Source organism: Stigmatopora nigra, chromosome 20 (genome assembly GCF_051989575.1).
Source record: "Stigmatopora nigra isolate UIUO_SnigA chromosome 20, RoL_Snig_1.1, whole genome shotgun sequence".
In the NCBI taxonomy this organism is placed as follows: domain Eukaryota; kingdom Metazoa; phylum Chordata; class Actinopteri; order Syngnathiformes; family Syngnathidae; genus Stigmatopora; species Stigmatopora nigra.
The window spans coordinates 3963741-3990728 of record NC_135527.1 but is presented as its reverse complement, the minus strand read 5'-3'; the positions used below and the strand labels follow the sequence as shown (position 1 = coordinate 3990728).

The following is a 26988-nucleotide window of genomic DNA, read 5'->3' as shown; positions in this document are numbered from 1 at the left end:
AGACATTCGGCGCCAGGATTTACAAAACAATATACCATGTTGAATTTAAGCTGATAATACCGCACAAATGAGTCATTAACTTATCGTGGTGGTGAAGTTTGTGTGTCCCGGTGGTGGGGTTAATCAGCCCCAGTGATCCTTGGAGCAATGTTGTCCGGGGCCTTGTAGCCCTGGTAGGCTTACTCATGGCCAACTGGTCTGATGTGAGGGATTAGACGAAGAATGGCTTAAAGGACCTCTTATGATGGGCAACATTATTGGATGAAATCTTCCCTCGCCCGGACGCAGTTAGGAAAGAATACCGGCTTGACATAGTTTGGCTCTGGAGTTGCCCGCGGGACGAAAGGGTCGCATCCCTCCATCTTCGGGTGGGGGGACGGCACCTGATTGTTGTTTGTGTGCATGCACAAAACAGCAGTTCCGAGTACCTACTCCTTTCGGAGTCCTTGGGGGGACTCACTTGTTCTGCTAGGGGACTTCAATGTTGATGTGAGACCTGGAGGGAGTGATTGGGAAGAATAATCCGCTCGACCTCGCCCGTCCGTTCCCGCATCTCTGTGCCGACTAGCCCGACAGTCGCACCTGGGCCGATGCCAGCACATTGCTGTTCATCTCATTTAGGCAGAGCGTAGTGCTGAAAATGCCAAAGTCGTGGGTTCGAACGCCGAATGGGCACGGTCTTTCTAGAACACAGGTGTCAAAGAGGCAATCCAGGGAACAAATCTGGCCTGCTGCATCATTTTGTGTGGTTTGGCACCTTGCTCTAGAGCAGTGCTTCTCAAATAGTGGGGCGCGCTCCCCTTGGGGGGCGTGGTGCGATACCTGGGGGGGCGCGTGTAACCCTGGGGAACAGACTTCTTTATAGGACTAGGTGTTAAATATCCCTAATATTCAGCACATCAATTGACAGAGATTGAAGATATCGTCTTACATTGGGTGGGATTTGGCTAGGATCACGTGGTGCCACCTGCACGCCACATCATCAGGCGACACAATATGCAGACAACTGGAGCCTTCCCGCGGCGTGTCGTGTCAAGCCAGCTCTTCGGAGACGGCTATACAAATCCAGATCTGCCACACCCAGACTGCCAACAACCGCCATGGGATCTCCCGCCCCCCATCCAAGCCATCTACACACCAACAAACAAGACGATGCCGCAAGAAATACAATTGTCAGCCGCAGCGGCAACGATCGAGTCAAACGCATCCAACGCCGAACTCCTGCTTTTCACCGATGGTTCGACACGTGAAGGCACGTCGGATGGCGGAGCCGGCCTCGTCGTCCTCAGGGGCGACCAAGTGGTGCATGAATGGCATGCCCCCACGGGTGTCCATAGCAGCTCCTTCCAATCAGAGGGAGTTGCCCTTGCCGGAGCTCTACGCTGGCTCACCACTGCAACCTGGGAGGTGGCCACGATCGTCTGTGACTGCAAGTCCCTGGTCGCAGCCGTCTCCAACCCCTTCCCAACCGAGGCGGTCATCATCGACCTACAAAAGACGGCAGCAGACCTGGCAGTCGATAAGCAATTGTCGATTATCTGGGTCCCCGGCCACTGCAACCTACGTGGAAACGATCTTGCAGACGCCCAGGCGAGACTCGGGTCAAACATGCCTCAACCCGAGGTTGCGCCAGATGCTGCCACCCGTCGAGCCATCATCCGTCGCGAGTGCCGACCTCCTCCAATCCAGCACACGCGACTCCAGGAAGTCTTCCAACGAAGACCCGATGAACGGCGAGAAGCGGAACTCTCTCGGGCTGAAGTCACGGACCTAGCCCGATTCCGATGCGGCCATCATACATCCCTACGACGGTGGCAACACCTCACGGGGAAGACAGAAGATCCCCGCTGCAGATTATGCGGCGAGGAGAAGGAATCGTCAGAACATCTCTGGCTACGGTGTCCGGCACTGCTCGCAGAACGACACCAACGTCAGATCGGTCAAACAATGTCAGAACTCGTCTCCCTCCCCCAAGGCAGTCTACCGCATCTGAGGACCATCCTCAGGCGGCTGAGGTGATTTAACAACAACAACAACAACAACAACAACATCAGTTGTTTGCCCCACACGTCATTGGGTGTTTCGGCCACTTATAACAAGACACCCTCTGCAGAGGTTGGCCCACCACAGGATGATCAGCCCCGGGTGTGTGGCGCAAGGTGGAACCACGCGATCAATTGGCAGCCCATGTTGCATCCTTACGTTTCAGCCACAGCCAGTGACTGCTCCGTTCCGCTGCAGTGGCAAGTTCTTTAATTGCCTTCCGTTGGGCCTGCCCCCTAATCGCTACTTCCTTCAGGAGCCTTGTGGTGGACTTGGCAACAAAGCCTCGACAGCCCACCTCCACCGGCCACACCTTTACGCTCCAGCCCCGCCCCTCTGCTTCAGCTGCTAAGTTGGTATATCGCAGCCTCTTCCGCTCAAATGCTTCATCGATGGCCTCTTCCCATGGGACGGTGAGCTCAACAATGAAGACACGCCGGCAGGATTTGGACCAGAGGACCAGATCGGGGCGCAGGTTGGTTGTTGCAATTTCTGGTGGGAAGGTGAGTCTCTGGGTGAGGTCCACCCGCATTTCCCAGTCCCGGGCAGCGTTCAGTGGGCCTGGATCCGGAGGAGATGTCTTGGTTCCTCTCTTCTCCCCTTCCCGAACAAAAGTTGTTTTCTGTGGGACTGTAGTCTGGAGAGGCAAGGCATTGGTGGTTACCCTCCTGCTCTCGAGTTCAGCAGCCAGGCACTTCAACACCTGGTTGATGCGCCAGGAGTATCTTCCCTGCGTTAGGCTGGTCTTGCAACCCACCAAGATGTGTTTGAGGGTTGCCGGGGCTGCACACTGGAGGCAGGCTGGGTCCTCTCCATACCAGACATGTAGATTGGTTGGAGAGGGCAGGACATCATATGTGGCTCCAATGATGAAGCTTAGCCTATTGGCCTCCATGCTCCACAGATCGCCCCACGTGATTTTCCTCCTCTCCACACCTTCCCACTTCATCCAGCGGCCTTGCTGAGCCTGGGAGACCGCTGTGGCACATCTGGCTGCTTCCTCCTGGTGGCGCACTTCCTCCACCACCATGTGCCGCCGTTCAGCTGGGGCAGCCCTTTGCCAGGTGGGTGTTGCTGTCTCCAACCCAAGGCCACCTCTGCCATGTTGGACATGACCCACTATATCCCGGTGTCGGAGGGCGGTCTTTGCCCCCGCAACTGCTGCAGATGGCCTCCATTTCCTCCCCGTTGCTAGGGTTGGAGCGGCACCTCTGACGAATGGATCCCGGGATTCATTGAGAGTCATCTCCAGTCTTGACTTGGCACATTTGTACTCCTCCGTCAGGCCTGAGATTGGTAGGGAGAGAACTCCATTGCCAAACAAGCCAATGCTGCTCAGGCATCTCGGCAGTCCAAGCCACTTCCTCACCTGCGAATTCACCAGTCTCTCCAGCCGATTGGCGTGGGATATAGTGACCTCATAGATGGAAATTGGCCACATGAGACGAGGCAGCAGCCCGAACTGAAAGCACCACAGTTTCAGCTTTCCAGGCAGAGCTGTGCTGTTGATCTGCTTGAGGCCATTGATGGTATCTTGCTTGAGTTGCTCCAACTGCTTCGAATCTTTGAGCTCTGCGCTGTACCAGCGGCCAAGACTTTTGACAGGCTTCTCCAGAATGGTTGGTATTGGCTCGTTGTTGACATGGAACCTCTCATTGGTGAGCTTGCCTTTGACAATGGAGATACTGCGGGATTTGCTGGGTTTTATCTCCATTCGTGCCCATTTGATGTTTCCCTGGAGTTTATCCAGCAGGCGTTTGGTGCATGCGCTTGTTGTTGTTATTGTCGTCATGTCATCCATGTACGCTCTGATTGGAGGAAGACGCAGTCCGCTCTTCAACCGTTCCCCTCCAACCACCCATCGGGATGCTCGGATAATAAGCTCCATTGCCATGGTAAACGCCAGTGGGGATATGGTGCAGCCCGCCATTATGCCAATCTCGAGATGCTGCCAGGCAGTTGTACTAGTCTGTGTTGCAACGCAGAACTGGAGGTCTTGGAAATAGGCTCTGACCAGACCTGTGATGCACTCGGGGACTTGGAAGAAGTTGAACGCTGTCCACAAAACCTCATGAGGCACTGAGCCGAATGCATTGGCAAGGTCCAAGAATACCACATGCAGGTCCTTCTTCTCCTTCTTGGCCGTCTGCACCTGGTGCCAGATGACACTTGTGTGTTCCAGACATCCTGAGAATCCACTTATCCCTGCTTTCTGCAGGATTTTATTTGGCCGTACGTACTAGTATAAAGTGTAATTGCGCATCCACAACAGTAGCTGGCAGTGGCGCTCTCATTGTTACTTCTGTCATGTTTGCGAGAGTGCAACATTTCACATGTTGTACTTATAACAATTGTATAAAATGATTATATTTATAGTCACGGGGGGGCGCGAATAGTTTTCTTCTTGCTAGGGGGGGCCTAACAGAAAATAATTGAGAAGCACTGCTCTAGAGTAAGTTAAGATTGCCTAAAATGATTTGCCGTAACATAACAGTTTAGCTAGCTGACATTGGCAATTACGGTCATCACACAAAAATCATGACCACTTTGTACATGGCTGGTTAGCCCAGTTGGTCAGAATAGTGCCATTAATGCCAAGGCTGTGAGTTTTACTTCCATATGGGCCATGAACTCTCCAAAGTCATATAAAATTACCTAGTCCAACTTCTTTTGCCGTAACATAAGTGTTTAGCTAGTTGAAGTGTTGCATTTTAGCTATTATTCAAATACCTGGGTCATACAGCACATGGCCTGTTAACTCAGTTGGTCAGAGTGTGGTGCTAATAACGCCAAAGCCGTGGGTTCAACCCCCACACAGGCCAAGACCTCTCTGTAGTAGTTGAAATTGTGAAATACAGTGTATTTTGCCCTAACATAACATAATATCTTGTCTTGATATTTCCTCACTTCCTGTGATCTGGTGATTTCTCTCCTCCACAAGGCAGAAGATGCCTCCCAGAATGTGAATCATCTCAGTGAGGCAATAAAAGCTAGGTTCGTTCCCACAACATTTTTATTCTTCCCAAATTGTTGTGAATATGGTGAATAGGGTGATATGGAAGATTAGCGAAAAAAGTGTCACTGCACAGGCACCCCTGGCATGTTGGTCTAGTGGGATGATCTTGCTTATGGTGCAATAGGTTTTGGGTCCAACTCCTGCATGAGCCCTTGCTTTGCTAAAATTGTTATCTATGGTGGGGTATTATGGGACATTGGCCACCTGAGATAAGAAAAAAAGTGTCACTAATTGGGCACCCTAGGAATCTTGGTCTAGTTGTATTATTCTTGCTTAGGGTGCCATAAGTCCCGGGTCCATCTCCCGGACGAGCCCTTGCTTTGTCGAATTGTGATCTATGGGGTGGTACGGGACATTAGGCATCTGAGAAAAAAAGGGTTGTTAAATGAGCGTATCTGGCTCATTGGTCTAGTGCTGTGATTCTTACTTAATGTGTGGGAGGTCGCGGGTGTAACTTCTGGATGAGCACTCGCTTTGTCAAATTGTGATATATGACGGTGTGATGTGGGAGATCAGCCATCTTAGAAAAAAAGTGTAATTGTTTGGGCGCCTTTGGTTTTGTGGTATGATTCTCACTTTGGATGCGAGAGGTCCTGGGTCCAACTAATATCTGTCACATATTTCACCTGTGGAAAAAAGTGTGACTTTGTGAGCACATCTGGTTCGTTGGTCTAGTGGTATGATTCTCGCTTAGGGTGTGAGAGGTCCCGGGTCCAACTCCCGGACGAGCCCATGCTTTGTTGAATTGTGATATTATGGGGTTGATATGTCACACACTTCACCTGAGAGAAAAAGTGAAATCTAAGAGCACATCTGGCCTGTTGTTCTAGTGATTTAACTCTCGCTTTCAGTGCAAGAGGTCCTGGGTCCAACTCCCTGATGAGCTGTTATTTTGTCAAATTGTGATCTATCATGGGGGTGATATGGCACATTTACCACCTGAGTAAAAAAAGTGTCACGGTATGGGAACTCCTGGCTCGTTGGTGTGGTGGTGTGATTCTAGCTCAGGGTGCGAGAGGTCCCGGAAGCAAAATCCGGACAAGACCAAATTTTGTCGAATTGTGATCTATGGTGGGGTAATATAGGCCATAAGCCACCTGAGAAAAAAGTGTCGTTATAAGAGGACGTCTGGCTCGTTGGTCAAGTGTTATGATTTCTCGCTCAGGGTGTAAGAGGTCCCAGGTCCAACTCCTGGACAAGCCCTGGTTTTGTCGAATTATGATCTATGATGGGGTCATATGGGAAATTAGCCACTTAAGGAAAAAAGTGTCATTGTATGGGCACACCTGGCTCGTCCGTTTAGAGCAGGGGTGGGCAAACTTTTCGGCTCGGGGGCCGCATTGACTTTGAAAATCTGACAGATGGTCCGGGTCAGCACAAGATACGATACATATAAGAAACTGCATCCGTAAACAGTACATATGAAACATAAACAGAAAAAAAGACCATTAACGCATTAACATGTGTCTTAGGTTCATTAATAATTACCTTCGTCCGTAATTATCAATAACTGCAGGAAGACATCTTATTCAATTATTGACATTTAATTAAATAGAAATGGATACAACAGATAAAAAGCCTCCGAAGGGGAGCGTTACAGCAACCGTCACCTTACGACTTCCGAACGTCTCCTCGAATAGACATTTTCGTCCTATTCTTATGGTCACAAGTTACAGAGTTGTTGATCATTCCATCGCGTATGAGTAAAAACAACATCTGGGACTACAATAACAATCAAGGTATTTTACTAATAACAAAAACAGGGACTAGACCTAACAACATTTAGATTAGAGTAATTATACAACCTCCTTGACCTAAGAATCATATAATATAATCATAATCATATAATCGTTACATACAGAAAAACCCGAAGTGTACGGTTACATAACGATAACAATATTCTTGTTATTGTCCGAATAGCCCTGTCCTCGTCACCAAGGGCCCACCAAATCTCAAGGACCGAGATTGGGTGGATTGTTTGTATAACCATCCTGGAACAGGCTGTCTAGGTTAAAGATGACTTGGCGTGACCTCAAGACTTTTGAAAAACAGAAAGAGAATGATTTAACAAAGTAATGAATTAATACAAAGAAAAGAAAGAGATTGATTTAATAAAGAAATGAATTAATATAACTATTATAATAATAAAACAGAATAAACCCAACATTCCCCCGTTTTTATAATATGTATGTTATTAGTCATTTCTTAGTAATCACTAAATGGTAATGTCGGGTTACTGTGATTTTTCCCGCCTACTCCCTACTCCCATGGCTGGTCTGAAAGAGAAAGAACATAATTATATTCGTCCAATTGGTCCTCGGATTTACCGTACTCCTGGACCTCACTGCTTTCCCCAAGCCGTCCCATAAGATACAACTCATGTACTTTAGAATTTGTAGGGGCAATTGCAGTAGCTATAAGTCGGCTTAGCAAGGAGCGCAAACAGGGGATAATACAGCACCCACACAATGTTAGGATAGCGGTAATTGTGCCTAAAGTCACCATGAATGATGTAGCCAAATCTTTATATTTTCCAAAGGTCTTATCCCACCAATCTGACAATGCGGACGTATCTACTCCAGAATGCTCTTGCATATTGCGGTTCAGTGTTTGCAGGCCAGTAATGGCCCTGGTGAGAGATCCACTGGGTGACGTGTTGTTCGGTATGAAGGTGCAACATTCTTTTCCAAACATTGCACACACGCCCCCTGTTTCAGCAAGGATCATATCCAGCGCTATGCGATCCTGGAACGCCATCAGACTGGTAGCTGCCAGTTGCTCCTTTATGGCCACAAATCCCTGTTCAGTATAATTTCCGAGTTTTTGGACATTGTAATGTAAGTAATTTATTCTATCCACATTTTTGTTTGGGGTGATTAGAAGGAAGATAGACTCCCAACCTGCTGCGATTTGATTAGCCAGCTTATACTCATCTGGTACGCCCCGGGGGATGCCAATCGCATCAATGTATGTTGGATCTCCTTCCCTCCATGCCTCTCGACGATGTCGGGAGGGACGACCCTTCAGCATCTCCGAATTTTGGGCCGCCAATTGTATCTCCTCCACTGTGGATGGAAAAACAGACACTGGTAAGAGCAGTGAGACCAAAGCACATAGTCCTGCCGCGTTTTGACAGGAATCGTATATTTTATCTCCACCACACCACCACCACAGGTCAGATCGTGATATTAGGGGTGCAGTTGTTTTTAGAACGCCGGTACACCACGTCTCATTTATCGCCCCCAGCTTCAGACCATGCCCTGTAAGGTTTAAGCAGGAAAAATGATTAAAGGCAACATGTTTTGAAAATGTGGGTATCTCCTTTTCTCCTTTTGTAACAGAGTATACCTTATTCCACTTCTCACAATTTGGACTTACATCTTTTTTTGTCATTACCTCTATTACACAATCAAAAGTAATCTGCGCGGGTATTATTCGTAAAAGAGGCCGAGGCCCCATACATGCTACACAAGATTGATTTATAGCGCCAACTGTACTTCCCATTAGCAGTAACCAATTATTCCATGTTTGGGAAACCCCTGTCGCAGTAATGAATTCCTCATCCCTGGTCATTTTCCCCTTTAATCTGATTATGGCCGAACCGGGCGTCCCCTTCTCCAAATTTTCTCCCTCAAGATCCATAAGCGTTTTTATTTCTGTTGAGACACAAATGTAGAATTTGAAAAACATGTCTTCCCCACTTGCCCATGGTCTTAGGAAATACATTTGACAAGGCCCTTTTCCACATTTAATTTTTTCCGTTTGGATCACTATCTTCAATCCTTTCAACGTATGGGTTAATTTTATCAGGGGTCTGATGATTTTCGCGCAAGGTTGTGTACTCCACGTTTTCCAATCTTGACCAGTTTCTGCGACAAGGCTCCCCCAATCCTCATACTGAACCGTTATATACCACTCATACCCTCCCCCATAGGCTGATCCCTTGTATGTTGTTTGGGATAATCGTGTTTCTAAAGTTAATTTCTCCCAGAAAAGGTAGATTTCCGCGGTCTTATTTTCTGGAAAACAGAATATTGTGTGTGCGTTTTCCCTTGGAACAATATCTTTGAAACACGTTTGTAAATTTGATTTGGTGGGTGTTATCATGTCGTATAATTTTTTCCCAGGGACAGCTTCCCTTTTTACCCTTTTGTAAGAAGGTGTATCTTCGATTGAAACGCCTCCTCCTCTTTCTCCAATTGTAGAAAGCAGCCCTACTGTGGATGGAAATAGAATCACAAACATCAATCCCATTGCCCTAAGGGCAATGATTGTTTTTGTTTTTAACATGACCTTTTGGTTTCTCTGGGAGAGTTTTCCTTTGGAACGTTTCAATTGAGATAACCCTCTTACTGTGGGAAAGATGGATCCAGGTAGCTCTCTCAGCTATCTTGATAGCAGTTGGGGTGGTCAGTAACACTTGGTATGGACCTTCCCACTTGGCGTCGCTCCAGTGTTTCTTTTTAATGCTGCGTATCAGCACCCAGTCTCCAGGAACCACTGTCGCTTCGTCCGTTTCCTGTTGAGAAGCAAAATCTCCCTCTGGTAACTTAAGTTCGGTGCGCTTTTCTAAAGATTTTCGCATGTAGTCTGCTAAATTTGCCTCATCACCTAATTCCCATTGTGTAGTGAATAATGGTAATTTGTAGGGTCTACCGAACAGGACTTCATATGGGGTTAGTCCATTTGAAGCCGTGATGTTAATATATAATTTTACTAAATCAATGCATTCTGTCCATGGCCTTTTTGTTTCTTCCATGCATTTTTTTAGTCTATTTTTTATGGTTCCATTCATTCTTTCAACAAGGCCAGCTGATTGTGGATGGTATGCGCAATGATTTCGCAGCGAAATATGGAACCTAGTGCCAATTCCTTCAATTATTTTATTAACAAAATGAGTACCATTATCACTATAGATGGTTTCTGGTATTCCATATCTTGGAATTATATCCTTTCATAATGCCTTTGCTACTGTTAAAGCATCCGTGGTTTTTGCTGGGAAAATCTCAACCCATTTTGAAAAGGCATCTACAATGACTAAACAATATTTTTTCCCTGCACTCTTACTTAATTCAATAAAATCCATATGTATTTTTTGAAATGGATATGTAGCTTTTGGGAATTGTCCGCGTTTTGGCCGTACGGCCCCTTGGGAATTATGCCGAGCACAAATCAAACATGCTCTACAGAAATGTTTTGCGTATAAATTAAAACCGTACGTCTTGTAGTGGCGCTGCACCAAGGCCACCATCCCCCCTGTTGAGACATGTAACTTCCCATGACTCAAAATAGCAGCCCATCTAAACAAGTTTTTTGGTAAGATTGGCTTCCCCTCGATACTGGTATAAACCCCATCTTTTAATTTTGCCCCATTGTCAATCCATTTTTTAAATTCCAATTGTGGACTCTGTATCTGCATTTTTGCCAAAATGTCTTCCGATAGTATATTGTTTTTATATACAGAGTCAATCATCCCAATAAAGGGTCTCCCCGCAGCTTCCTTCGCTGTCTTATCAGCAAAGGCATTTCCCAGGGAAACCTGATCCTTTTTTGAAGTGTGTGCCGCACATTTAAAGTAAAAAAGTAAATTCGGCAGGCAATAACTGCCAATTATTGTAAGTACTATATATATATATATATATATATATATATATATATATATATATATATATATATATATATATATATATATATATATATATATATATATATATATATATATATATATATATATATATATATATATATATATATATATATATATATATATATATATATATATATATATATATATATATATATATATATATATATATATATATATATATATATATATATATATATATATATATATATATATATATATATATATATATATATATATATATATATATATATATATATATAAATATAAAAAATAGTCATTACTATTCGAGGGTCACGGAGCGCCACTGCCCAATATAGACATTACAATATGGACGTCCTGAACTTCAGGTCATGTAACTGACCAATCCTAGGTGCTGCATTCAGCTTCATACCAAGTACTGGGTAAGAAAAGACCGCAGCAGTAGTGGTCTGCTCAGCCCAAAAATCAATGCATTCTAACTCCTCGGCTTTTTAGGGAGGCATCTCTTTTAGCAGAATGCTACAAGCAAAATGTTGGTGGGGTTGAAACTAACATATCAGACTTTTTGACAGTCATAAACAATTTATATTCTTAAATTGTAGTATTCTTTAGATCCAGAATTTAAAAGTAAAAATTCCTGAAACTGTCTATCATCTCTCATCTCATTTCTGAACCGCTTTATCCTCTTTAGGGTCATGAAACCCCTGCATACTAGAGCCAATCCTAGCTGTCTCCGGGCCAGAAGCGGGGGACATGTTGAATCAATGGCCAGCTGATTGCAGGGCACAAGGAAACGGACAATTACGCATACACACAGCCATACCTAGGGGCAATCTAGAATGTCCAATCAACCTACCATGCATGTTTTGGGAATGTGGGAGGTAACCAGAGTAATCCAGAGGAAACCCACGTAGGCACAGGGAGAACATGCAAACTCCACATAGATGGACATGACCTGGCTTTGAAACCAAGACCCCAGAGATGTGAAGCCAACACGCTAACCACTCATGACACTAAGCCGCACAGGTGAAATTGTGTGCATTTAATTTAATATTCCTACTTTTAAAACACAAAAATCTCTGAATTCTTTAACATCGTTACACTTTTGATATGCAAAACTGGGTCTTATAAAAAATTCATAATGATTAACGCAAAGCTTGAGGCACCGTCAGTGGCACGGTGGTGTGCAAAAACAACACTCATAATAGTGAGAACGGGACTCAGCTTTCTCACCCATGGTTTCATATTATGTCTTCCAGGTTAGTGAAGAGCCATACGCACTAAGAACAAATTATACGTATTCAGTGCATGAATTATTGGCAGTGGTGGGATTTGAACCCATGCCTCCTGAGAGACTGGAGCCTACATCCAACGCCTTAGACCGCTCGGCCACACTACCATTGGGACTTTAAGTAGCGCATGCATTAATTGTAAATGAACCTTAAACACCCTTATATTTAAATATTGAAACATGTAATTTGTTACTTGCAATAAGATGAAACACAATGTATCATTTAAAGCAAATGTTCTTAAAATTACCTAACTTTTTCTCAAAATGTCGCTTTTCGATTTAGTGTCACGGCTAGCTAGACTCGAACTGGACTTCGAGCTGCTCTCTTCACGCTGTGGCATTAGGAGACCAAATTTAACATTATCACCCCCTCTGTTTAAAATCTGAATTGAGAACCTGGCGTGAGGTACTGAGACAGTAGAGGGCGATAATGCTGCAGTACGTTGGCTGCCTCCAACCGAAAAACCTAAAGAGGAAGAAGGGGTGGGGTGTTCATTTCTGCATGGCTAGGATTTTAACTTTTTGTTTGTGCGCTTCTTGTTTCTCCTCAATTTTATTGAACTTAAATGAAACTAAACCTCGACAACATGCTCAACATTAAATAGTTTTCGGAATTGGAGGCCAGTCCGTTTTTTCTTCACGCCGTTTTGGGAGTCGTACTTTAGCCTAGCCTAGCTGGTAGCTAACAAAGGAACACGTCGTCTGCATCAGTACTTCGTCAAACGAAGACAAAAAGTGTGAAAAATGCCCGCGAGAACGCCGCCGGTTGCTGCAAAGTTTCAGATGGAACTTAATAGCGTGCAAGAGGATCTCTCATGTCATCAACATTCTATTGTTAGCAAAATGATGCAAGTTAAAGTTGCTCTACACAAACTCGAAGGTACGTTCACTTTAGTCATTATTGCATAATAGACCAACATACTATACATAATACTTTATGTTACACGATTGATATTTCATAATGAAATATTTAACGGGGTGGGCAATGTTGTTTCTGATCGTGACTTTATTGAATGAATCGAAGCATGACAGCGCTTAGCATTATTAGTAGAACTGAGAACGTGCTACAATAATAAACCACTAGATGTCGCCAGCTGCTCAATATTCATGCCTTTAATCTGCAACATCTTCCTTTAGATATCTGTTCTCATACCTGTCAATTTGTAAGTTTTATACGTATGTTATACGTTTTCTTACCATTTCAAATCATGTACGCCATACACCGACTTTTGTTCGGGGAAATACAAAAATCGCCAATATTTATGATAACCGATCTCAAGGAGACCATTTTGGCTTAAATCCAGATAGTTTCGTAGGCTGGTAGCCAACAACGCTACTGTCATCGATCGTTACTATTGTCACGGTATACCAGCAAAAATTATCCTCAATCGTATGTATTGTTTTAGAGGTGGGTACGGCAATATCGGTAAAAGATGACATGCACATGCGTAGATATACATGGGGTAAATATCGTGGAAACACGCTTGGATGAGCCACACAGTAAGAAATGAGTTACCGCGCGTAAACATACGTCGTACGGTGTGTGTACAGTTTTTGGGGGGTTTGTACGGGGAATCATAATCATTTATAAGGGCAGTTAACGGCAGAGGTTGACAGGTATGTTTTCTGTAACTTTAAAGTAACCTTGTATTCAGATAAAACATTGCTGCCCACCATGATGTATTGTTCTGAACATGAAATATTCTTGTACAGTGGTACCTCAACCTACAACATGCTCGTGGTACGATGAAAATTTAGATCGAATAGTCCGCCTGCGATATGATCAAAATGTCGAGATGCGATCAAGCCAGGTGGCTATGACATGAGAGGCTGTTTACCATTGTAGCGCAGTCTTTTTTGGAACAACACACAGGAAGTCTTCCACAAGATGGGGAACTTCTGCAACCTGTGACTGAGGTAGAGAATATGCAGAGTTACTCTTCCAAGCTTATCCACACAGTTCCTCAGAAGTGTGGAGCTGAAGACAAGAGTAGGAGAGTAGAACTCCTCGACTCCGTTTCTGGCCTGGTAATTATGAAGCCCATGATGGAATGATTGGTCAGAGGTGTTGCCTCTTCTCACGCCACTTTTGTCCTGCACCGAATATCCACCGGTATTGAGGTGTTGCTCCTTTTGCTGCGTATTGTAACAGCTAGTCCCATGTGTATGAGAGCGTAGGCATGGCTGAATGGTTCCAAAAAAGAAGTAGCAGAAAGAAGCCAAGCTAACAGAACAAAGATGGTTGTACGAACATCAAAGTATATAGTACAAAGTAAAGTAAAAATCGATGTATTATCAATATATTAAAATGTCATTAAAAAAGTTAGGACTGTAAAAACACGAAAGACACAAGAGTGGGCAGAGCTACTGCCACCGCCAGCCTTGTGAACGGTGCCATCTTGGAAAAAAATAAAGATTAGCGAATGGTCTCAAAGTTGCGGCCGAGGGCCAAGCCCCGCCCACTACCATTCCGTGATGCGGCCTGCGAAGCTAGTTCAAAGTTAATGCTAAAATTCAAATGCAGCTTATAAATACAAAGAATATTAACTATCCTCGGAGATATTCACTACATCAATCCGCACAGACATAGAGGTATGGTCTTCCAAAGCAAGAGCGCTTCACCTCATAGAACTACCAGTACCATCAAAGGAGGGGATCGAGACCAACTTCGAAGGCAAGAAGGCCGAATACTTGAATCTGGCAGCCAAGTGCCAGAAAATTGTCTGGAAATGCACCATCTACCCAGTCGAGATTTGCTGCCGAGGCTACGTTGGTCTTCTCCCACTGTTTTTGATCCCTTCATTCATTTTCTGATATGCTAAATCTTGTTATGGGGTGCTTGGGCCTATCTCGGCTGCCTTCAGGCCAGAGGCGAGGAACACCTTGAATCGGTGACCAGCCCATCGCAGAGCACGAGGAGAAAAACAACCATTCACGCTCACACTCGTACCTAGGGAAAATTGAGTGTCCAATCAGACTTTACCTCTATTTCAATCTCATTAATCCCCCGAATAATAATAGAGCTGCTACTTAATAAAAGTTAATGCTTTTTTACTGTCTCCCCTTTGGTGAAAGCATTTTTATTAAATTAAAATCTAAAACATAAAAGAGAATGTTTACAATGAAAGGGCTCCAAAAAAGATTTGACTAATTTTAAGGAGATACATCACCAGTGAAGAAACTTCTAACTAATAGTGCCTTACTTTGAAAAATGCACCTATAAACAGTTTTCAACTCGTGTTGCTGTTGAAGAAAATAATACAGTAGTAAGTACTGCATTGAGACAAAATGAATGTATGGCACCCTCTTCCGTTTGGTTTCATTTCTGGGAACAAGAAATTCAGGCATTTTATAATTAGAAAATGGTTAATCAATTATGTTTGTGTCCTTGAAGGTTTCAGAAATGATCGTAGTGCTGATGGGCAAGAGTCTGTTGACCTTGAAGGGGAAGTTGAGCTCCCCCAAATCAAAGAGGAGAAGCTACAGTTCTCTCAACAACAAATGGGAGACGAGCAACTTCCAATCAAAAGAGAGGAAGATGATTTCACCTGGTCTCTTGGTGAGTTACTGAAGAAAGAAGATGTTCTGGGTGTGGCCAGTGGAGGGGCGGAGCCTGCAAACACCAAAACATGGCCCCTAATTAAAGAGGAGGAGCCAGAGTTCCCTCTAAAACAAATAGAAGAGCAACTTCCAATCAAAAAGGAGGAAGGAGGATGGCGAGCAGAAAATGTAATTTCTCCTTTATCAGATGGCAACAAGTTGCTTGATGATGATGATGATATGAATAATCCCAGCGTTGACAAACTCTGCAAATGCTTTCAGTGTGGCAAAACCTTTGGGAAAAAGTCTTCTTTGAAAATACACACAAGAACCCACACGGGTGAAAAACCATTTTCATGTTCAGTTTGTGGTCAAAGATTCACAGTGAAGGAACACTTAATTTGTCATGCAAGAACGCACACAGGTGAAAAACCATTTTCGTGTTCAGTTTGTGGTCAACGATTCACACAGAAGGGAAGCTTAGATATGCATGCAAGATTACACAAGGTGAAAAACCATTTTCATGCTCAGTTTGTGGTCAAAGATTCACACGGAAGGAATACTTAATTTGTCATTCAAGAACCCACACTGGTGAAAAACCATTTTCATGTTCAGTTTGCAGTAAAGCCTTTTCTAAAAAAGAAAGCTTAAAAAGGCACACAAGAACCCACACAGGTGAAAAACCATTTTCATGTTCAGTTTGTGGTCAAAGATTCACAGTGAAGGCAAGATTAATTAGCCATGCAAGAATACACAGGTGAAAAACCATTTTCGTGTTCAGTTTGTGGTAAAGCATTCACAGAGGAGGGAAGCTTAAAAAGACACACAAGAACCCACACTGGTGAAAAACCATTTTCGTGTTCAGTTTGCAGTAAAGCCTTTTCTAAAAAAGGCAACTTAAAAACCCACACAAAAACCCACACAGGTGAAAAACCATTTTCGTGTTCAGTCTGTGGTCAAAGATTCACAGTGAAGGGAAGCTTAATTAGCCATGCAAGAACACACACAGGTGAAAAACCATTTTCGTGTTCAGTTTGTGGTCAACGATTCACACAGAAGGGAAGCTTAGATATTCATGCAAGATTACACACTGGTAAAAAAACATTTTCATGCTCAGTTTGTGGTCAAAGATTCACAAAGAAGGAATACTTAATTTGTCATGCAAGAACCCACACTGGTGAAAAACCATTTTCATGTTCAGTTTGCAGTAAAGCCTTTTCTACAAAAGAAAGCTTAAAAAGGCACACAAGAACCCACACAGGTGAAAAAAAATTTTCATGTTCAGTTTGTAGTCAAAGATTCACAGAGAAGGGAAGCTTAAAAAGACACATAAGAACCCACACTGGTGAAAAACCATTTTCATGTTCAGTTTGTGGTCAAAGATTCACAGTGAAGGCAAGCTTAAAAAAACACATAAGAACCCACACTGGTGAAAAACCATTTTCGTGTTCAGTTTGTGGTGAAAGATTCACACAGAAGGGAAACTTAATTAGCCATGCAAGAATACACACAGGTGAAAAACCATTTTCATGTTCAGCTTGTGGTCAAAGATTCACAGTGAAGTCAAGCTTAAAAAAACACATAAGAACCCACACTGGTGAAAAACCATTTTCGTGTTCAGTTTGTGGTCAAAAATTCACACAGATTGGAGACTTAAATAGGCATGCAAGAACACACACTGGTGAAAAACCATTTTTGTGTTCAGTTTGCAGTAAAGCCTTTTCTACAAAAGGAAACTTAAAAACCCACACAAGAACCCACACAGGTGAAAAAACATTTTCTTGTTCAGTTTGTGGTGAAAGATTCATACAGAAGGAAAACTTAATTAGCCATGCAAGAACCCACACTGGTGAAAAACCATTTTCATGTTCAGTTTGTGGTCGGACATTTTCCCGAAAGAGAAGCTTAGAAGAACACTTATTAACCCACACTGGAGAACAATGTTTTCCTGCTCAGTCTGTGAGCACAGATGCGCTACAACAGCCCAATTAAAAAGCTACACAATTCAAAAACATTTTCCAGGAGATATTAATGTTCCAACATTTTCACATAAGGGAACCTAAAAAGAAGTCTCAACAACCCACACAGGAGTAAAGCACCTTTTTCCCCAATTTGTGGCAGGAATATCTTAAAAACATAATTGCCCACATCGGTCAGAAACCCCTTTCCTGCTCAGCTTCTTGCCAGAGATTTAGTCGTAAGGATGACTTAAAATATGCAAATGTGTTGTGACAAGCAATAGCCAAGGACGGCTTTGATTGTTTCATCAAATTCTGTATGAAAGATCATTGTAATCAAAGTATATTTGTATTTTGCATTCTGAAAATAATGTTTACACTTTTTAATGTGTAATAACAATCCACACTTCAAATACAGTATTACCTTAAAATACTTGTTCATTGCGGGATTGAGCTACTATGTCAATTGACTCGTATCTCAAGTCAATTCTTCCAATAGAAATGCACAAAATATAAATTAAGCCATTTCCATCCTAAAAAAAACCCATCAAATTTGCTCTAATTTACTACTGACTCATTTGGGAACCATCTGGTAGGCTCATATCTCAAATTTGTCCCATATGTTGGAACACTTGTATGTCAAGGTATTACTGTACTGCTCCCCTACTTACGAAGGAGTTAGGTTCCGATCGCTTGTTCATAAGTTGAAAGTGTTCATAAGTTGAAAGTGTTCATAAGTTGAAAGTGTTCATAAGTTGAAAGTGTTCATAAGTTGAAAGTGTTCATAAGTTGAAAGTGTTCATAAGTTGAAAGTGTTCATAAGTTGAAAGTGTTCATAAGTTGAAAGTGTTCATAAGTTGAAATTCTTCAAATTGAAGTTGATTCAGTGCTATATTTTGTATTATAATTTATGTTTAATGTCTATATAAGTATATTGAGGGTTTATATAAGTGCATTTGTATGTTTAAGGCTTGTATAAGTAACCGGCATTGGTTTGTTGAAGATTTTATATACTTCACCAGTGATAATTTTACAATTGGCACACTGCGAGTCCCAGGGATTCGCTTGTCTGAAAACTGTGCGTCCCAGGAAACTTGTCACGAGTCCCAACATACTACGGATGCAAATAAAACATAAACAACGATATATAAACATTCAGATTTAATTTATTTATTATATGGTTTAGGGTTAGGGTTTATTTATCATTGTACTAGTCTTTCAGCTCGTAGATCCTCCTCTCTTTGCAGCCAAAAGTCTTTTGAAATGTGCGTATTTTTCCTTGCTTCCCCCGTTTTGCTTCATGATCATCGATCGAATCTTCTGCAGTTCTTTTCTTACTAGTTGTATTTTTAACTGCGAAATAACTATCCAGACTGTTTTGCTTTTTCTGAAACATTTTTTATCTTTCTTACACTATTACGAAACTCTTGCTATCGCTTTCTCTCCTTCGTCTGCTAGTGTCTGCTAGTCTCGCGAGAATTATTTCGCAAAGATTATGTGGAATAAATTGGTTTGCTATCGGATATATGTGTTTTGGTTTTTTTTTTTGATAAAAATTTCTTTGCGTCCGAAAAAAGCACATTACTTGAAATTGTGCGTCTGGAAGAAAAGCTGTGCGTATCAGACGCAGGACGCAGAGGTAACGAGAACACTGCTTCACAATTCTATCCGCAATAGTAGAGCCTAAATTAGGAAATTACAAAGTTAATAATCAATAATGTGATGTAAATAATATGGAAAATGTCTTCACAGTTAAAAACGAAATTTAAAAATTGCAGTATTTGTCTATTGAATTTGTTTGCAAATCCAATAAGAATATTGAGTGTTATTCAAACATAATCCATTTTAATGAAAATAATTGATATATTGAATCTAGGATCTAAGAAACAGTAGAAATATGGTCTGAAAGAATGAATTTTGTCAAAATGAATAAGTAGTACAATGTCCTTATACTTTTGTCATATTATAAGTTATCTTGTCATATTTTGTGTACTTCCAATAAAGCTCTCTTTTTGGTGAAAATAATTTTGGGGTCTTTTTGTTGAATAAAATCAGCCTTCCAAATTCAACGGTGACAAAAAAGAGAAGCGTTATTTGCTTAGATTTAAAACGTACTTTTTTTTAGTTATGCTTCAAAATAAAACATGAAACAAAAGGAAAGGACTAATTTAAACTTCAATATGGTAGATTTAAGTGACTAAAAATGAGGAATTTAATAACAAAAACGCGGATCCAAAAGGCTGTGAGTCTTCTTCTCTTGTATTTCCGGCAGTTGGGCGTAATGCCCGGGAGACTTAAACGTTTCGTTCCCCTATCAGAAGGACATTCAATTTCCACTCGCCGCTCCCCACTCGACCTCATCCGTTCAAGGTCTCCGCTCGACCTCGCCCGTCCATCCCCGCATCTCCATGCCGATTGGCCCGACAGTCGCACCCGAGCCAATGCCAGCACATTGCTGTTCATCTCATTTAGGCAGAGCATGGTGCTGTAAATGCCAAAGTCGTGGTGTCGACCGCTCAACAGGCACGGCCTCTCTAGAACACAGATGTCAAAGAGGCAGCCCGTGGAACAAATCTGGCCTTCATCATTTTGTACCGTCTGACACCCTTGCCCTAGAGTAAGTTAAGATTGCCTAAAATGATTCATTTTGCCGTAAAGTAACAGTTTAGCGAGCTGACATTTGCAATTGCGGTCATCACACAAAAATCATGGCCATTTTGCACATGGCTGATTAGCTCAGTTGGTCAGAGTGAGGTGCTAATCATGCCAAGGTTGTGGGTTTAACCTCCATATGGGCCATGACAACTCCAAAGTCAATTGAAATTACCTAGTCCAACTTCTTTTGCCTTAACATAAGTGTTTAGCTAGTTGACGTGTTGGATTTGCTTCATTATGAAAATATATGGGATGTGGATCACATGGCCTGTTAACTCAGTTGGTCAGAGTGTGTTGCTAATAACACCAATGTTGTGGGTTCAACCCCCACACAGGCCATGACCTCTTTGTAGTACTTGCTTAATAGAACTTATGTTGCCCTAACTTAACATAAAATCTTGTCTTGATGTTTCTTTAGTTTCTAGGATCGGGTAATTTCTCTGCTCCACAAGGCAGAAGATGCCACCCAGAATGTGAATCATCTCAGTGAGGGAATATTAGCTAGGTTTGTTCCAACCACATTTCTGTTCTTCCCATAATTGTTGTGAAATTAAATTTGTCTTCATATTCAAGCGGTCAGAACTCAACTTTGCTTAGCCTCCAATGAGGAAGCCTGTAGAAAATCATAATAGGATTACTCTTAATAGTCGTCACAAGTGCAAACATCTCCAAATAAAGATGTAAAAACCCTTAAATTCCAAACAACAAAATGCTGTACCGGACTTGTTTATCTGTCTGGTAAGATGACTGAGCTACCTTGCTAATGCTAGTGGGATAACATTCTTAACCTTAGTTTTTCATGCTAATTGCTAGCATGCGCAAACACGAGATTAGACACAATTGGTGTATGTTCTATCAATATTAAAATATAACAACACATCACAAAATATTTATAGTTGAGGATTGTGGTCACATTTTTCACTCAATCATGGATATCTTTTTAACTTATATATATATATATATATATATATATATATATATATATATATATATATATATATATATATATATATATATTTTCCTCTCGTGAAAAAGTCGAAGAAAAACGTTCCATAAATGGGAAATATTTGCATATCGTTGGGGAGTATGTATGTCAAAAAAAGGGAATACACAAGAAATGCGGCGAATGTCGGCCATAGGTGACGTTCGTAAGGAAAACTGGTGACGCGGTTTAGACTAGGGGGTGAAAGAATCCCTCGTAAAGGATTATATATATATATATATATATATATATATATATATATATATATATATATATATATATATATATATATATAATCCTTTACGAGGGATTCTTTCACCCCCTAGTCTAATATATATATATATATATATATATATATATATATATATATATATATATATATATATATATATATATATATATATATATATATATATATATATATATATATATACATATATATATATATATAATCCTTTACGAGGGATTCTTTCACCCCCTAGTCTAAACCGCGTCACCAGTTTTCCTTACGAACGTCACCTATGGCCGACATTCGCCGCATTTCTTGTGTATTCCCTTTTTTTGACATACATACTCCCCAACGATATGCAAATATTTCCCATTTATGGAACGTTTTTCTTCGACTTTTTCACGAGAGGAAAAATGGGATTTTCACCAGCCTTGTTATACATTGATTTTAAAAAGCTTTACTGTCTCTTGTGTGTGCATCGTCTTTCTGGCCGGGTTCTTTCTTCAAACGGGCCGCGATCGACCGAAAAATGCCCTCTCTTTCAAAGTAAGAGTAGCTGACGTCAGAAATCTTGGCTTTCAGTCCACCGCGGTCCGAGAAATTCAGAAATGAATTCCCAGGTTTTTAGGCACCAGAAAAAGTCGGGTATGAAACCATATACATTCAATACTTTCGGATCAGAGGAGGCACACGCAGAGTCGGCTTGATGAGATTTTCAAAGACTTCAGATGAAGGAGGGGTCAGAGTAGCCAGCGCTGGGAGATGTGTCCATCCCCCAGCCTGACCAGTTCAAATCTCTACTTACCCCCAACAGTTGAGCTAGTTTTATTAACAAAGGGTCATGTGACCTAGGTACAAACTTAAGGTGGGAAGAGGTGAACAAAGAAATGGGCGTGTCTTGGTATATGATGCGCCCCCAACCCATTGGTGTCATGATGGAATTTTTCACTAGGCTCTGCAAAATACTATCCTAGTGACTATACTGAATAAAAGTATAAAGAATACATTCTATATGTTGTACCCCTGAATTCGGGCAATTTATTTGCCTTTAAAACACGGGGAAATAATCAGACAGGTCAGTTGTTGTTATTTTCAAGCCAACTTTTCGTGATATCAATTCACACAAAAATATAATATACAATAACACACAAATATATACATATAAATATATTAACAACCCGTTATAACCCAAAACAATGTGCTTGTTTCATAAACGGTCATAACTTCTGACTATTGTAACTTGTTACCTTTTGTTTTGCAACTTAGCAAAGTCCTCAGCTAGTTAGCAGGGCAAACAAAGGAATCTCAATAGCATAGCTTAGCTTCATTGCTACGACCGTCATACACACATACACATCACAATGCTAACGCTAATGGCGGCCGAGGGTACGTTGCAAATGCTATTATTACCTGTGCTCTACTCGAGGCTCGTGAAATCTCAATAGCATAGCTTCCTTTGCCACGACTGTCATATACTGCAGACTATCATGCTAACGCTATAATGGCGGCCATAGGTAGCTTGCTAATGCTATACATCCGAGACACGCACACACATAAAAAAGTAAACAAACATTACTAAACATTATGTTCTTTCTCACATGCTAACTATTGTCTCTTGCAAACCCCACACTCAATCGGTCTCCACAACAAAACAACATACCTTTAAAACACGGGGAAATAATCAGACAGGTCAGTTGTTGTTATCTTCAAGCCAACTTTTAGTGATATGCCTTTGGTTTGGTAAGGGTCCCTCCACTCCATTGAGTAGTAAATCCTTATTATTGCTCTACTTGGTCGGGTGAAGTCGCATGTGGGCCTTTGTTAAGAGTTTCATCACAATGTTATCGCGGATGAATTTGTTTCCCTGCAGAGCACATGTGTCAAAGTGGCGGCCCGGGGGGCAAATCTAGCCCACCGCATCAATTTGTGTGGCCCGGGAAAGTCAATCATGAGGGCCGACTTTCTGTGTAAGGACGAAATTAAAATTAAATTAAATTTCCATAATAGATAACAATTTGACAAAACAAAGGCTCATCAAAGGTGCCCACACAATTAAACTTTTTTCACAGATGGCTAATGTCCCATATCACCCCACCGAAAGTCACAAAGCAGGAGCCCGTCTGGGAGTTGGACTCGGGACCCATGGCAAACTTACACCACTAGACCAATTAGCCAGGGCCTTACCTACAGTGACACTTTTTTCTCAGCTGGCAAATGTGACATATCAAGCTCCATAATAGATAGATCGCAATTCGACAAAGCAAGGGCTCGTCCGGGAATTGGACCCGGGACCTCTCGCACCCAAAGCGAGAATCATACCACTAGACCAACGAGCCTGGTGTGCCCAAACAGTGTTTTTCTCAGGTGAAGTATGTGACATATCAACACCCATAATAAATCACCATTTGACAAAGCAAGGGCTCATCTGGGAGTTGGACCCAAAACCTCTCACATCCTATGCAGGAATCATACCACTAGACCAACGAGCCTAGGGCGCCTATACAGTGACACTTTTTTTCTCAGGTGGCTAATTTCCCATATCTACCCCATAATAGATCACAATTTTACAAAATAAGGGCTAGTCCAGGAGTTGTGCCCGGGCCTTCTCCCACTCATTGCGAGAATCATACCACTAGACCAATGAGCTTGGTCTGCTCATACATTGACGCTTTTTTTTTTCTCAGGTGAAATGTGACACATTAACCCCCATTAAAGATCACAATTCGACAAAGCAAGGGCTCATCCGAGAGTTCGACCCAGGACATCTCGCCACTAGACCAACGAGCCAGATGTGCTCTCTGAATGACACTTTTTTTCCTCAGATGGCTAATGTCCCATATCTCCAGAACTACACACATGCCCTGTACAACGTTGATTTTATAATTGTGCCTACCCACAGCACAGGACACTTTCCAACAAACTGCCCCAAATATACCTGCCAGAGACTAGTATCAACAGGGTTTTCCAAAAATCACCATTTCCAGGATGCAAGTCTCATTTCTCAAATGAAACATCACACCCTTTCGCGCATTTGGAGCCTCAGTCACAACATGCTGGCATTTACGTAGACTCACTAGGGATGCCGTCAGAAAAGTGTTGTAGACGCCGTGCACACGGTCTCTTTCTCAGACGTCAATAAGGAGCACCTGGGTTCCTGCTGTGGCATATTGACCTCCAAGGCTCTTAGGACCAAAATGTAAGGTTAATCAATAATTATACTTTAATATAATTATAAAACAACACAGGGGGACACCTGATTCAATTATATATATTTAATTAACTTGGCATCTCTGGTGATCCACTTTCAAGGGAGAACACATTCCGACATCGTCCTTGTCACGAATAATTCTACGGTGCGGTAATTTCTCCTGCCCCTGTAAGACCATAAATCAAAACAATTAAAATGTTTTTGATTAATCCAACTGGGTAAGCAAAATCAACACCTGCAACAATCATAGCATATCAAGAATTCAATAACAACAATTACGGGGAAACTCAAAACAAAACTTCATTGGAATTCAAACCAACAAGCCTTCATTACACATTCTAATGCCATAAAGAAGCGGAAAGAGCGTCACGATTTATGACAATATGCGAGTAATCACGAAGGTTGCTTGGATAGCGATCTTGCTGCATCAGCATCTTCTTAAGCGTCCTTCTAGGCCTGCATTCCTTGTGTAAAGGTCCAGCAAACAGTCCTTGAAACGAGGACTCGGTGACTTGTTTCGGTCCCGAGTTTTCTTCAGACAAATTGAAGAAAATTTCATACAAAAATGATTAAATGCACACATATATAATAGCATCCCAGAATGACCCCAACATGTTTCTTGACTTTATTTACATTTTTTAAACCTACAAATGTGTCAGAGCATTTTAGCCTGACCCTTATGGATCATTTTGTTACCTGCTATCTTAACTCATTATCTGCCAGAGCAAGTAATCCTATTTCACTCCAATTGAGGATAGGCATCCAATCCAATTTGACTGGAGGGTTTGCAGTCAAAATAATTTGGATATCTCTCCCTGTCCAGGGCAGCTAATGACACTTACTAGAATCAGCCTAACCTGCGAGTTTTTGGAATGTAGGAGGAGACCGGAGTACCCGGAGGAAACCCACGCAGGCTTTTGGAGAACATCCTAACTCCACACAGGTGGACCGACCTGTTCTTGAACCCAGAGCCCCAGAGCTGTGAGGCCACCCGCACCACCGGACCATCACAAATGTAAATTCAATAAATCAAAAAATCTTGTTTTTATTCGATTCTAATACTCTGAAAATGACGCATTGGGCCCGATTTTCGTAAAATCCTGATACGATTTTTGATCGGTGGGCATCCTTGAGAAGAATGTGAAGTGAGTTATTCATTTTAAGAATTAATGAATGTCAAGATCAGTTTTTCACTGCAACTGCAACACTTGAAGGTGAGGTATTTTGCTTCTGTAAATAAGAAATGACTGTCAGTAGCAGAGAATGGTTTCGATCCATTGACCTCTGGGTTATGGGCCCAGCACGCTTCCGCTGCGCCACTCTGCTTCCTCTCAGTTGTAAAATGACAAGCTGACACACAAATTTAATCAATCAGACTAATCCAAGCAGACATACAGAGGCACATGACAATTCCATCCTGCTGACTGAGCTCCTGAGGACCACCAGCACAAGCACCTCGGTCTTGAATGTGGACTGTCACATCCACGGTGAGTTCTGCAATTTACAGTCATCCATTTTTCAGTTAAGAACTTCCATTTCAATGAAAAACACAAATACAAGACGTTCGGCGGCACAATTAACATAATCAAGATAACAGCTAATAGCTAATGTTTCTATACAAATTGAGCAGGAGGACATTTTTCGTTTTACCAGTATGAGATTTTGTGTGTTTTTTAAACGTGTTCTTGTGGATTGAATGTTTGACCACACACTGGGCAGGGGAAACGTTTTTTTTTCCTGTGTGGATTTGTTCTGTGATGCTTTAAATTGGCCTTCCAAGTGAATTTGTAAATACAAACTGACAAAGAAAATATGTTTAACCTATCTGGGTTCTTTTGTGTGATTTTAAAATCTTTTGGCAACTGAATTTTTGACAACAGACTGAGCAGGAAAAAGTTTTTTCACCTATGTAGGTTCTTGTAGTTTTTCAATATTATAAAAACAGTTAATCATACCACATGTCAGAAAGCTGTCACAAACATACTACCCCTGTACATCTTCCCAAATTAAAACTTTCTATAAACGTTACAAACGTATGCCGCACAATGTTTGCAGTTGTTTAAATATATAGATATCATCTATCCTGTTTAGTTAGTCTGATAAGATTCATGTCAGAATCTGTATTGTAAAATAAATTCAACATTAACATTTTGATATTGAAAATGGGCCTATATTTATTGCTTGACATGTGCAATTGTCTTTGTTTTATGATTTAAGATTTCTGCTGCTAAATCTCTGACGCCAAAACTTGGGGGTTATGCTTCTAAGTACTGTGTTCCTAAATTGTTTTGTTGTGATTTGGAAAAAAAGAAACATTTTCAATGTGAAATTGCCTATGACATTCTAAATTAATATTGTCGCGTATATTTTCATAGGTTAAAAAATGGATTAACTTCAACCTCAGTTATCGCAGTTAATGGGGACCGAGACCACCTGCGAA

The 26988-nt window shown here is 41.8% G+C and overlaps 1 protein-coding gene and 6 non-coding genes across 7 annotated transcripts; 4 read left to right on the top strand and 3 right to left on the bottom strand.

Moving 5' to 3' along the window:
* The first annotated feature begins 4791 nt into the window (after window positions 1-4791).
* On the top strand, window positions 4792-4865 carry trnai-aau (transfer RNA isoleucine (anticodon AAU)). Its single transcript has one exon. It is a non-coding gene; the product is annotated as a tRNA-Ile (tRNA).
* Window positions 4866-5719: 854 nt separating this feature from the next.
* Window positions 5720-5791, top strand: trnap-agg (transfer RNA proline (anticodon AGG)). Its single transcript has one exon. It is a non-coding gene; the product is annotated as a tRNA-Pro (tRNA).
* Window positions 5792-12002: 6211 nt separating this feature from the next.
* trnal-uag (transfer RNA leucine (anticodon UAG)) lies at window positions 12003-12084 on the bottom strand. Its single transcript has one exon. It is a non-coding gene; the product is annotated as a tRNA-Leu (tRNA).
* A 371-nt stretch (window positions 12085-12455) lies between these two features.
* LOC144213397 (uncharacterized) lies at window positions 12456-18485 on the top strand. Its single transcript, XM_077741842.1, has 2 exons — window positions 12456-12856; window positions 15371-18485. Exon 2 carries the CDS (start codon window positions 16258-16260, stop codon window positions 17506-17508), a length of 1251 nt encoding a protein of 416 aa, XP_077597968.1. The 5' UTR covers window positions 12456-12856; window positions 15371-16257; the 3' UTR covers window positions 17509-18485.
* Window positions 18486-20394: 1909 nt separating this feature from the next.
* Window positions 20395-20468, top strand: trnai-aau (transfer RNA isoleucine (anticodon AAU)). Its single transcript has one exon. It is a non-coding gene; the product is annotated as a tRNA-Ile (tRNA).
* A 3136-nt stretch (window positions 20469-23604) lies between these two features.
* Window positions 23605-23676, bottom strand: trnap-ugg (transfer RNA proline (anticodon UGG)). Its single transcript has one exon. It is a non-coding gene; the product is annotated as a tRNA-Pro (tRNA).
* A 2126-nt stretch (window positions 23677-25802) lies between these two features.
* On the bottom strand, window positions 25803-25874 carry trnam-cau (transfer RNA methionine (anticodon CAU)). Its single transcript has one exon. It is a non-coding gene; the product is annotated as a tRNA-Met (tRNA).
* Window positions 25875-26988: the final 1114 nt, after the last annotated feature.